The sequence below is a fragment of the Strix aluco genome, chromosome 15 (assembly GCF_031877795.1).
Source record: "Strix aluco isolate bStrAlu1 chromosome 15, bStrAlu1.hap1, whole genome shotgun sequence".
NCBI lineage: Eukaryota > Metazoa > Chordata > Aves > Strigiformes > Strigidae > Strix > Strix aluco.
The window spans coordinates 8,053,266-8,066,571 of NC_133945.1; the positions used below are offsets into that span (position 1 = coordinate 8,053,266).

General features: G+C 52.4%; 1 protein-coding gene across 9 annotated transcripts in view; it reads right to left on the reverse strand.

Annotated features, from left to right (window-relative positions):
- MPRIP (myosin phosphatase Rho interacting protein) overlaps window positions 1-13,306 on the reverse strand; it is an 88,712-nt gene that overhangs the window by 15,148 nt on the left and 60,258 nt on the right. For 7 of the 9 annotated variants that reach the window (XM_074841212.1, XM_074841209.1, XM_074841207.1 and 4 more), the window contains 5 exons: window positions 12,252-12,837; window positions 11,208-11,324; window positions 4,317-8,183; window positions 1,279-1,426; window positions 608-725 (listed from right to left, as the gene is read on the reverse strand). In XM_074841212.1, coding sequence (XP_074697313.1) covers window positions 608-725; window positions 1,279-1,426; window positions 4,317-8,183; window positions 11,208-11,324; window positions 12,252-12,837 — 4,836 coding nt within the window. The remainder of the gene's footprint in view (window positions 1-607; window positions 726-1,278; window positions 1,427-4,316; window positions 8,184-11,207; window positions 11,325-12,251; window positions 12,838-13,306) is intronic. The other 2 variants (XM_074841214.1, XM_074841215.1) reach the window with 1 other exon arrangement.

Below are 13,306 nucleotides of genomic sequence, written 5' to 3' on the forward strand. Positions count from 1 at the left end.
CTTGCATACTCCCTTTGGGAAAAACCTCAAGCCTAGAGCAAGCCAGCCCTTCCCTCTCCTGGCAGAGCGGTGCTTGGGCACCAAAGGGGATGGGAGGTCTTTCTCTAGGAGGTTAGATGGCCAGCCTTCCTCAGGTTTCTGAAAACTGAGCTGAGATCTATCAAGTTTGCTCTGGGCAATTGGGACTGGGTGTATTTGCACTCCTACGCACCTTACGTAGATGCATCAAGGTTCGTAAAGCTGCCTGGCTGTTTTGCTTGACTCCCACATGAGGACAGCCTTGCCACAAAAATCTAAGTGCTTTCTCCTCTCCTGGTTATGTTTGGTTGAGCAATCCTCCCATTGCAGCTGTGTGAAAAGCAGCACTGTGTCTGCACATCTGCTGCTTCTGGTGACCACAAAACAGCTGAATTTGAGTAGTGTGGGGACATTGACCTGGAGCCTGAAAGATTACAGGCAACCAGGAGCCTCCAACGGGCGCAGCTGGGTTGGGATCAAGAGGTCCCTGCGGTGACAGGTCTGTCCCTAATTCACCACCGAAATCAAAGGGGAGAAAGGGGTCTCTCTGTGAGACACAGCAACAGATGAAGGACAACGATGGTCTTACAGGTATTGCCTTCGGAGGGCCTCGATGTCGGCATTGACGCTGCTGATCTGGGAGCGCTGGGACTTCTCCAGCTCTCGCTCCAGCTCCTCCCGGTGTGCGTTCTTCATGGCTTCGATGGCTGCGTGGGACGGCACAGCGTTAGCACCCAGCACCGCTCTGCCCGAGGGCAGGTTTATTTGGAGGTTTTTGTGGTTTGTTTTAAAGGAACAAGAAACGAGTCATCCCAGTGAGCCCCCCACTGCTTTGCAGCCCCTTCGCTCTGTGGCCCTGGCTGCGAAGTGGCAAAGGGGCATTGCAAAGCCCAAACAATTGTCCAATTCATATGTTGTTTCCTATGCTTTAAAACTCCCTGGGGCACGGAAGAATCAATTCAATGTGTAATCAGCAATAAATTAACCACAGGAATGACTAAGCGCCCTTCTGAGATGGAAGAGAAAATGGATCAGACCCCGTTACAGCCAAGCATAGGGATACCAAGCCTGGAGAAGGACCAGATGGACCTCCATCCAAAAAGTCTTTCCCACCAGCCCCTTCTCATCTCCCTGCGATCCCCACCCAGCCCTCATCCCATCTCATGATCTGCTCCTCTATACTGGAGCAAACACCATCCCCGTGTCCCCATCAACACGGAGCTGCCTCACTGCGGGGGACCCTCTGGCGTGTCCCTGTACCTGAAATGGTGGCAGCCGTTTCCTCTGCCAGCAGGCGGTCCTTCTCCTCCCGCAGCTTCTCCAGCTCCCGCTGGTGCTGCCGCTGCAGGTCCTCAATTTTCTTCTGGTGTGTCTCCTCCATGGCTGCAAAGCCCCTTTCACATGTTGCCTGCAAAAGGGATGAGGGGAAGAAAGGGTTGGCCCAGGAGCACAGGGCCAGTGTCACAGTGGTGGTGGGCCCGCCCAGAGCCACATGCCAGCAGGTAGGTTGGCACCGAAGTTCCATCATGGGGATCTTCTCCCTCCCCAACCACGGAGGAGACAGCCAGGGATGGACCTCGCGAGGTCAGGGCTTGTTCTGTCACCTCGACCCCTGACAACTCCAGTGAAAGGGAAGGACAGGGTAGGTCTGGGGTCAGACCCAACTGGGGAATGCAAATACATGTTAAAAACAACCAAAAAAAGGCCTACTGTGCCCCTTCTGCTCTTTTTTGCGATGCCTGACTTTATGCGGCCACCTCTGGGATGGAAAACAAATGACTCGTGACAGCAACAGGACCTTTATTCCCAACCAAGTATTGCTTCAAATGCTGCACGGGTTATTATTTGCTAATTGAATTACTAGGAGTGAACTTCGGCCAGGACATGGGAGCAGCATTCTGGGGACTCAGGAGTCACCAGCCATGAAATCCTGAATTCCAGCCCACTCCTGCCCCAGACACAGACCCCGCTCCTGCCCTTGCAGGCAGATAAATAAAAAAGCCTGTTTCCCGTTCAGCCACCAGCCCGGCCACCCCACCAAGCGCATCAGGATCCCAGACGGACACACGGCTGCAGGACAGAGGCAGGACAGCAAAGCCACAGGCAGGCTGGAGCCACGACCTAGGAAGGGGCACGCACCGGGGATGCAGTGCAAGAGCCCCACTGGACAGCTGGGGCAACGCTGATGCCAAGCACTGCACCGGGCTTTTCTCCCTCTCAATGTTACAGGCTGGCTTTGTTTCCTGATTTCAGTGGATTTCTTCTTGAATCACACTCGTGTTTTCCAGGGGAAGCACGAACTGTCGCCTAGGGAGCCACTGGGACTCCATGGGAAATTTAAGGGGGACAAATTCACTACCCCAGTGACAAAAGTGCTCACGACAGTCTAACAACCACTGACCTACGCTCTTCAGCATCATTTCATTGTCTAATGCTCTGTAACCTGTGCCACTCTCATTCTCAATTTTCAGCTCTGGTGCTTTTTTTTTCCTCCAAGTTTTAATTCGGAGGCATTCTTCACTTTCTCGGCCTTGTGTTTTTTTTGAAACTCATAACTCAGTGCCAGAACCTGTCTGGACTTGGCTGACTACGGAGTGGCACGAAGCAGCTTTGCAGGATTCATTACACCTCTAATGGTGGAGGAAAATGGTGAATGTCCTCCATAGGTCTGGATGTAGATTCAGTATTTAATGTATTGTAAATGCATTGCTATAAATCCAGGACATTTGCACACATACAAAACAGTATCTTGTGTTACTGATGCTACATTCTCCATCAGGTTCAGCAGAGAAGAATCAACCACATTTAAACCGCTAAATTGGACAGGTCTGCAATTCCTTGGTCAGCTTTCTAACCAAGGGAAGCTTCTATTTCGCCGTCCGTCCCTCTGCTTCCTACAAAGCGCACAGACAGGCCACTTCGCCCTGCTCTCCTCCCGGACCCCTCTGCCCAGAAGATGCTGCTTGCCTTACCACCAGGCAAACTGCAAGTTTTGGCAGGGTGAAGTTGAAAACACAGGTGGGAGCTCAGGTTCATTGCTTGCTGTTATTTTTCAGCCTCTATTTTGGTTCTGGCCTTTTTGCTTCTTCCAAAGCAAGAACATCCCCCGGTACAGGCGATCCTGTTTGGTGTCTGTCTCGCAGGACAAGGCGTTACCCATCCTGCTGACCTGAGCGGGGGTTCAGGAAGGGCTTTTCCTTCCTAAGGGTTGAGATGGAGGAGACACATAGCATTGAGTGAACACCACTCCGATCTCCCCAGCAGTTCTCCCTCCCCTGAACACCCGATTCAGCTCTCATGGGCTGCAGCAGAACTACTGCTCTCCCCAGGCTAAAACCAGCTTTGGGTTGGAGCTGAGCCACGCTTTATCCCCAGCCCAAATGTGCGCTGAGGATCTCGTGGCTGGAAGCAAGTTCTCCCACATTTTTGCCAACTGCTCCGTGAAAGTCTCGCCGGCCTGGCCTTTGCGCGCAGGCTGCATCGCTGCCCACTCAACCTGGAAGCCTCCCTTGGTGCTGCTGAGAGTCCTCTACTGCCCTAAACGCACTTCCTAACTGGAAATTCTCTCCGATCAAAAGCAAAACACAAAGCCCAAGAGGTTTTTTTACCATCTCAGGCTAGTTTCACAGACAGTCTGACTGGTGGAGCAATCTGAATGATGGTGTTTCATTGCTAGTGGGTTTTTCTGCACCTAGCCTGGGTTTCCCATAACTGTGCACTCTTTGTTGTGTAAAGAATCGCTGGTGTGCAACATCAGGGTGGGTCTCCTCGCAGCCTCGTGCAGAGCTTTGCTTTGCTACGGAATTTGGCATCTGTTTGCAGCTACTTTCTCCAGGAACGTACATTTTGAGAGCATTAAGTTTCCATTCCATCCTACATTTTTGAGGGCAGCAGAGACAGACTAGAGATTTGATCAGACTGGGAAAGACAGAGTTGAGGAATGCTTTTAAAGGGAAGTCACGAACAAAATGTACACCTCAGGTGGAAGGAGAAACACTTCATATTGAAGGAGAGCGTGACGTTATCAAGCTACTTTGAAACTCTCCCTCCCTCTACGCGCAGAGACTGTCTCCAATAATCAACCCCGCCAAGCCCTCAGCAATGCATTTAGAATACCCCAGCATGGAGAAAAGGAAAACGCCATGCTTTACAGAGGCCTTTCTAACAATTTGGGGCTTGCTTCGGCATGCTGGCTTTTTCAGGGGACACCCCTCAGTTCGGCAAGCAAAGCCCGGGACCAAATGCACCCTCCCATACACTCAGCAGCGGAAAGCGTAAAGCGTTAAACGTATCAAGACCTTTAAGTTTTCAAAGTCTTTCTGGTATTTTTCCCTCAAGGTGGAAGCGTTCCCCTCCAGATGCTTGTTCTCCAGCTCGTCCCTCATGACGTTCATCTGGGCCTCCAGCTCCTGGATTCGTTCCCTCAGGCCATGCATCGAGTCCAGGTCACCGCCGGGGCCCTGCCCGGTGCCACCCACCTCATCGGCCACCCAGGCGTCCCCACCGCCTGGGCCCACCGTGGGGGACGCCTCCGGGTGCTGCCTCTGGTACTCGTCCAGGGTCTCCTGCAGGCGCTGCAGGTTCTGGCTGTAGTGCTCCTGCAGCGCCTGCAGCTCCTCGCCGTGGATGACCTGCAGCTCCTTGATCTTGGCCTGGAACTTGTCCTCCAGCATTTGCATCTGCTCCAGGTGATACCGCTCCATGTTCTGCTTGTCACGGACAATGGCATCCAGCTGGTTGAGGCCCTCTGTCCTCTCAGCCTTCAGAGCATCCTCTGTCCTATTTAGCTGCTCTATCACATTTCGAATCTCCTCCTCATACCGTCCCTGTAACTCACTCAAACTCTTGCTGTGTTTATGCTCTTCTTCCTCCAAGAGCCTTTGCTGACTGTCAAGCTGGGACACCTTGGCTTTGAGATCGGCGTTCTCCCTTTCAAGCATGGCGATCACCTCGCTGTACTCACCCTGCTGCTTTCTGAGCAAGTCCTCGTACTCGTCCCGAAGAAGAGAGACCGTCTTCACGCGCTCTTGGCAGAGCGCGTCCATGCTCTGTAAGGACTCCTTGTAGGACTTCATCTCTCTCTCGTACTCCAGTTGGACTTTGCAAGCGGCGTAACAAACCTGAGCCTGAACAATTGCATCGTGGACTAACAAAGAGGAATACCGTTCAAGGTCTCCCATGCATGAATGATAAGAAAGACTCTGAGATATCTTCAGGAGCTTCTGACAGTCTCTCATTGCCTCCTCAGGAGGCAGAGAGAGTAAGGCAACAGATATCTCCTTCAGAACATTTGATTTGTCCTTTAGTTGTTGGGCAAGATCTTCCTGAATGGAAACAAGAGCTTCACTACTACGGTTGGGCAGGCTGCCGGTCTCCTCCACCTTGGCTAATTCCTGACACGGCACCATTTGGAGACGGCTCCCGTCCCAGGAGATTTGGGTTCTTTCTGAAGCATCTTTCTGAATTTCAAGAGCTTCAGAAATCTGGTGCATAACTCTGTCAAAATCAGGAGTCCTGTACGCTTTGATGATCTCCTCCAACATGCATTTATGCTGCTGGAGAGCTGTTTTAGTATTATGGAGGTCTTCTTCGATTGTTTTTAATCTCCGATGAAAAGATTCTCTCATTTTCTGTGCAACAAACCCAAGTTCTGCCTTGATCAAAGTAGCATCTGCTACAGCACTTAGAAAACATGGAGAAAAGCCCAAACCTGTTGTTTCTCTTTTGCCCTCGGCTTCCCCTTCTCTGGTGCTCAAGTGCACTCTCAGCTCCTCCACCTGGCTCCAGAACTCCCCTTCCAGCAGCAGCTTCTTAGATAGGACGCTGGCCAAGTCCACTGCTGTATGAGAAACATTTGCTGGCTCCAACAAAACCACCTCAGCCGTTCCCTGGATCTCTCTCAGAAGCCAAGATATCTCAGAGCTTGCATTTTTCAAAGACTCCGCTATGTGGTTGATGAGAGAGGCCTCAAATGCCACTCTCTCAGAAAGCCATCTCAGCTGGCTGGCGTCAAACATTTCCGCTCGCTGCTCCTTGGAGACGTGCTCCTCTTCTCCCAAAAAACCTCCTTCTGGAGCGGGGCTTTCTGCGATAAGGCTTTCACTCTGCTGATACTCCGATGGGACTGGCGCCCCTCTCAAGGCTTGGATTGCATTTGATAAGGTTGTTTCCATGCTGGACAGAGTAACAAGGAACAAATCACCCTCTTTTTCCTTTTCTGATTTGGGCAAAGATCTTAGCTGCTCTCTACATTTCTCTAAGCAAGTCAGCGCTTGATCATTTTTCATTTGGAAACCTCCCAGCTCGCTAACATGATTTTCTATGAGCTTGAACTTTTCCTGCCTCTCACTCTCCAGCTGTGAGATCAAAGCACTGACTTGGGATAAGCTGGTCTGAAGTTGTTCCCGCAGCTGAGACTCTGTGCTGGCCCACTGATGGTGGAGGGCGATGAGCGTCTCCTGATTATGGCCATGTTGGCTTTCGAGCTTCATTGTTACATCTTTGAGTTTTTCCTCTGTAATATAAAGTTTGGTTTCCAGGGAATGGATGATTGAGAGATAGGTCTCAGAGTCACTTGTCCCCGACGACGGGTAACCAAGAGCCGGCTCTGATGACATGCTTTCTTCAGACAGCGACCTGTCTTGGCTCGTGTCTGAAGAGGTACTGCTTGTCCAGTTTTTCTCTGATCCGTCTGGATGGATGTATTTTTGGCACTGGATGCTTGAGAAACGGATTCTTTGCCTCTTAGCCCCCATGATTCCTACATCAGGCTTTGCTAAGGCTTTCTGAACCAACTCTTGGTCCTGGAGCTCTACACTTTTGGATGGGGAGCCAAATTCCTCTGCTTGCCTCTGGCTGGTCTCAAGAACCTCATCCTCCTCCTCCTTCAGTGCATAAGTCAGAGCTGGGAGGACATCCTGAGTTTGCAGAGGCTGCCCTAGTTGGGATGGGTTACTTTCATCAGCCTCGAGACTGGGGCCAAGGTCTTCTGCCTCCTCAGCACATGGACCTGTGCCTACACTAGCTAATTTCTTTAAAGCCTCCTCCTTGGCCTTTAGCTTTACTTTAGTCTCCTCTAAACTGCTATCTAATGCAACCATTTTAACCAAAGCCTCACTGAGATCTTGGTCCTTCTTTTCCACAATTCTCAAGTGCATTTCCTTAACATGTCTCAACTCTTCTTCTTTCTCTTTCAGCACCTTCTGCACACCCTGGAACTGATCCGACACCTCCTCAAACGATTGCTCCAGATTGTGGTAGTTGGTCTCTTCCATTTTCAACTTCGCTTGCAGCTTTGCAACTTCATTATCCGACTCGGCAACCTGATTCATGAGCTCGTGGAACCGACATTTGATCTGATCTCTCTCTCTTTCGAGCTCCTTGATGTGCTCTGCGAGTTTCTGGATGCTGGCCTCCTTCATCACCAGCTGCTCCTCCAGCTGGTGGACAAGCTCGCTGCCTTCAAACTTTGCACTGAGTTTCTCCTTCTGCAGAATCTCCATTTGCTGCTCGCTATTTTGCAGCTGGTTCTCGTACTCGTTGGCCTTATCCTCCACCTCCTTCAGACTCCGTATTAAAACCTGCTTTTCCCTCTCGCAGCTCTCCAGCAAAGCCTCATAATTCTTCTGCAGCTTCTCCTCCATGAGGATCCGCGTTTGCTCGCTAGCGTTCAGCTGCCTGCTCAGGTCCGCGATCCTGTCTTGGAGCCGCTGCACCTCCTTCTGATGGTCCCTCTGCAAAGCCTGCTGCATCTCCAGGTCCCGCAGCTCCTGGGTCTTCTCCAGAAGCAGAGCCTCTGCGCTCTTCAGCTTCTGCTCGCTGGCCTTCAGCTGGGAGCTGAGCGTGGCCTCACCATGCTGCCACTCCTCCAGCTGCTCTTTGGCTTTCTCTTTTTCACTCCTCAGGTCGCTCTTGAGCTTGGCCAGGGTCTGCTCCTTGATGGAGAGCTCGGCCGCCGCGTTACTGAGCCTCGCCTGCAGGCTCTGAATCTCAGCTTCGTGGTGCCGGATCACGTCCTTGGCCTCAGCGTAGCTGCGCTTCAGCGACTGAATCTGCTGATTGATCAGCTCTTGACGCTGGCATTGGGCTTCCAGCTCGCTTTGGAGGTCTTGGTTGACTTTGTGGAGCCTCTGCCAGGCACCTGATGGCGAGGCGGCCACCTCGGTCTTAAAAAAATTGATTAAATACTAGATTAGTAACACTCTTGGCTCTCCCTTCTGAGTGTCACACCTCTGGCCAGGCAGGCCATGGAAAAGCTCCTCACAGCGATTTGGCTGCTACCCACATGCTCCAATTGAGATGATTTGTTCTTGGCACAATTTTTTTTTGTTTGTTTTAACCAACTCTTTTTTTTTTGTTTGTTTGTTTTTTTTTTTGTTTTTTTTTTTTTAATGAGCGACAACTGCTTTCCAGTAACAGAAAACACGGACCACAACATCAAAACAGCTGTACAGTAACAGGCTAAAAGGAAAAAAAAAACCCAAACAAAATCAAATAGAACCAAAAAACAATGAAAAAGAAACACCAGCAGTAAAACAGAGACGGACAGACGAGAGAAAAACAGGAAGGGTGAGAAGGAGAAGGGGATGGGAACAGGTCGAGAAGAAAGGAACTGCTTTCTTAGCGTTCATTCGTTTTGTTGTGAAACAAAAGGTGCACAGTTCAGGTCACACAGTCCTACCGACCAAAAGCAACAATAGAAAGTGAGGCGACAGCAAATGACATCACATCCCACCCAAACGCAGGGAGACAGGACAGCCGGCGTGGTGATGTCATTTCTGTGACTGCCCAACAGGACTTAGTGGCTGCTCATCACATTAAAGAGATGTTGTTATGCTAAAGTTTAAGACTAAGGAGGATCTAATTTCTCTACCTGCAAAAAAAAACCAACAAAGGACAAAATAAAAAGCCCGACAAGTGAAGGGAGGGAAAAGGTGTGATGAGAATGTAAAATAAAAGAAACCAACCTTTATGAGATTCAAACCAAAGCAATGTAGCATGCAAAGAGAAAACTCACAGAGAGAGTCATGCAAAAGGCGACAGAAATTATGTATCTTTAAAAAAAAATACACAGACAGGAAGAGGCAAGAGAAGCACAGCGTTAAGCCTAGGAATTTGGCCTGCCTTGCTGTACTCTGGTTGCTGATAAGGAAAGCCCACAGATGTGACACTCAGTTATGTTAAGTTACATTTCATGCTTTACACCAAAAAACATGCAAGAACATCCGCCCGGGACAGGTTAGTACGTGATCCCTCCCACCCGCCGCCACTGGAGCTGGGGGACGTCTCCGGTCCCTTTGCAAGGAGCAGGAGCCTCCACCGTTTCTCCCAGTAGGGTTCAAAGTCGGGGGGCCCCGTCCCGAGGAAGCTCAGAGCGAAAGAGGGGTTACATGAGGCCAGAGAGGCTTCGGTGCACGGCACATGCATCGGGGGGGGTCTCTCAGCGGCTGCCTTACGGAACGTGCAGAATCTTTTATGTCAGGGCAGTGCTTGGGGGTCTGCATGGGGCTGGTCGTGCTGCCAAGGAGGGGTTGGTGCCCCCCTGGGCAGCTCAGGAGGGCCAGGCTGGCAGCAGTCAGGGTCCTCCATTGTCCCTCCCCAGAGGTAATGTAGGAATCTCTCCAGAATTAGGCATGATGGAAGCGGGGGACACATGAATTCAGCGGGTTTGTCCAAACAAATGCTGTGATGTTTGCCTGCAGTCTGGGGCTGCAGAAACCCCTCCCCAGTGACTCCACTCCCTCCACCCCAGCAGGGTTTGGTGGGGTTACTCCCTTCTGCAACAGGACTTTAATCCTTCTGTTCCCAGGGAAACATGAGGGAAATCCCCAAAAGAATCAGACTGGAGCAAGCAAAAGCCTCCAACCCTTCCAAAAACCCTCTCCAATTTCTAGGTCAAAGTTTGGGTCACTTCTCACTGCAGCGATGATGTGCCCTTCTGCAGACTTCCCCTCTTGCCCCGCCTCCCCACATTGAGGCGCTACAGCCAACTTCAACACGGCCAATCTGACGGTGGACTCAGCATCCAGCTTTTAGCTCCATTCCCTGATTTTTCCAGGCAAAGGAAGGTCGGATGCCTTTGCCCCAGGGAAGTGGGAGTTGGTTACTCCTCCAACACTGCCAAGTGAAAATGGAACTCCTCCAAGTGAGCACTGTCAGCTCAGGGACTCCAGAAATAAAGGCATTAATAACTCTCCAAGGAAATCACCAGCAAGGAAGGCAAGATGCCCCCCTACCTGGGCTGGCTCCACTGCCTGTGCAACTTCTTCAGGGGAAATTTGTCCCATGAGAAATAAGGACGCAAGGTTCAGCGTTGACACCGGGTTTGCTGCCACGAAGCGCAGCATGTGGCCATGCACAGCCACTTCAATCCAGAGCCAGTTTGGCCAAGTAGATTTGAGCAGGTCAAAATGCTGCTCCTGCACAAAACGGGACTACGGACCCATGAGAGCAGCCAGAAGCTGTCCTGCAGGCGTCACGGCTCCTCCGGGTACAGACGCTCCCAGAGGAAGGGCTGGAAAAAGTCCACTTTGTTTGGAGGAGGGGAGGGAAAACTTCCCAAGAGACTCTCCTGTCTCTTTTGTCAGAACCTCCAAAACACACTTCCAGGCTTTGCTGAGGAAAGGCATCTTGTAACAGAAGAAACCACCAAAATGACCCAAGACAACAGGTTGTCCCTGTTGCAAATCCCACTCTGGCTGCGGGGAATGGGCCCAGGAGATACACCCCTGCGTGTGCTGTGTTTGGCCGTGTAACCGCCACACAAACTTCCCGGCCAGGAGCAACTGCTGGGCTACAAGATGCTGAGAAAGCTTTATGTGCACTCCACTGCCTGAGGGGGCTATTTGGAGCACAGAAAGGGGGAAACAGCTGTTGCATAGGCAAACACAGTATAGGATGGATCAGAGGTAGACTTTGGGGAGGTCCCATATGTCTACTGTGGCTGTGTTTTGTTTTCCCTTGGGGATGCTAGTAGGTAATGCCATCCTCTGTCTACTGCATCCCAGATCAGAGGGTTTTTTAAGCAGATGATCCTGGTAAGGCTACAGAATTAGCAATATTTGCAAGAAGGTCCCAGCACATCCCTGCGTCAACCAGGATGCCCCCATGAACACCCTGGACTGAAGCCCACCAGGGTCCCCCTCGGGCACAGAGGAAGATGGATTTCTCTCTCCTCCCTGCTCTCCTACCTGCAACACGTAGCCCTCGCGGGCACTCTGCTCCCGGCCCAGTGCCACTTTCAGCTGGTCCTGCAGGTGCCGGTTCTGCTCCAGGAGCTCCAGGGCCTCCTTCTGCTTCTGCTCCAGCTGGAGGGACACGAACAGAGACAGCGTCCAGGGAGTGGGCAGGGGGTCGGCTATAAGGAGCAAGTGGCTCGGAGGGGACGTAGAAAAGAATGAACGGGGCTTTTGATGGCACTGCTGCTTTGATCTGCTCTGGGATCTGGATTTCATTTTGCCAGGCAAAATCCCTCCCCCCTGAAAGAACTAAGTTATGCATTAGTTTAATTCGTAAAGCTCACTGCAGCAAAGGATGAACGGCACCAGCTCGTGCCAGGCGTGACCCTGGCAAATCCCAGCCCGGTTCAGATCGGTGATACTCCTGGTTACTCCACGCCTGCACCCCTTTCATTCCTGCTAATACACCTTAATCCCAACTAACAATAACCTTTGCTAGCCCAGGCATGGATTTCTTCCAAGTGAGCTGAGTCTCCTCCTTTCTTTCCCTAAAATCATAAGATTGTTTGATGTAGGCTCCACAAAAAAGGAACCTTTGTGGTGTGTGCTACAACTCAAGCCAGTTTATAGTTTTGTAGACATAACTGCAGACACAAACCTCCACAGCTGCAGAGCCACACAGAATTATGAGCTTGAATTTAAGAGTCTGGTTGATACATATCAATCGTACCCACCTCATCAGAGGCAGGCTGGCTAACAACCAACAGAAGTGTAGCCTGTGTTAAATGTGAGGGGGGTAATGAAATACCACCCTTGCAGGAACAGCCCTTTCTGCAGCTGTGGGAACATGAAAGCTGCCGGCAGAGCCATACAGGAACAGACACGGATCTGTGCCCTGCCAGCTTCCCCAGGGACCCTACAGCATCCCCACTCATTGCTATTACAAAGTAGGAATAAATGCAGCTTTTTAAAGCCTTGCTCAGGCTTCCTACAGTTCCTGCAGTGGCCTGAAGGCCATTTCAGCAGGCAGCCTGCACCCCACGCACCCCGCTTTACCTCTTTCTCCAGCAGCGTGGTCAAGTGTTGCTTCGTCAGCCCCTCATCCCGGTCCTCGGCGTGGGCGAGGTGCAGGGGCGCGATGGGGATCTGCTTCTCCTCCCTCAGCGGGGTGGTCTCCACCTGGTGCCAGCGTTGCTCAATCTCCACGTGGACGTTCTGCGGTTTGATGTCCGTCGGGACGGGCAGGATCCGGTCCACCTCCATCCTTAGAGCCTCTTCCGACCCTGCCCCGTCCACGGCATCGATCATCTCGAAGCGTTTGCGCCGCTCCTCCCGCCGCCGGGCCCGCTCCCGCTCCAGCTCTCCCGGGTCAGCCTCGGCGGCACCGGCGTCCCTGGAGAAGGCGGCAGAGCCACTCTTGGAGGAGTCTGCAGCATTTGCACGTTCCTGGGCCAGGGCTTGCTGGATGGGGCGAAATTCAGCCCAGTCAAAGGTCTTGGAACGTCCTTCTCGCCGGCGCTCCCGGGCACGGCTCCGCTTCTGCTCTGGGTCCAGCTCAGCCTGCTCCGCATCCAGCTTCTCGCTCGGCTTTGGACCAGTCTCGAAGGAAGAGCTTGTTTTGCTTTTCTCTTCTGGCAGGGAGCTGTGAGGACAGAAAGATGGTGAAGAAAAGCATCAGTGGGTGCTCAAGATGGCCAGGCACTCCCACACATGCCTCGAAGAGCCGGGTGGAAAGGGGCTGCTGGAAGCCCAAGCCAATGCCATGTGGGTGCCCCTGGCCCCTCCATCTCCCGTCACCTCTCGGGCACAGGAGATGCCCCTGCCCTTCCCCGGAATTGCGCAGGTGTGCAAAGCCTTGGTGCAAGCGGTCCCGGCTGCTCCTGGGCACCCCCTGGCCCCTGGAGAGAGCGGCCGATCCCGACCTCGCTCCTTCTCGGCAGCCGCCCCAGGGCTGGCGACCACGACCCAGCAGCAGCCTGCAGCCGAGGCAGCGACCCCGAACCATCCTGCCAGACGGGGAAGAGGCTTCGAAAGCTCCTCCGGCACCCTCCGGCTGGCTCGCCGCCCGCCTCCCCGGCTGCGGGGCTCCATGCACACACGCCGGTCGACGC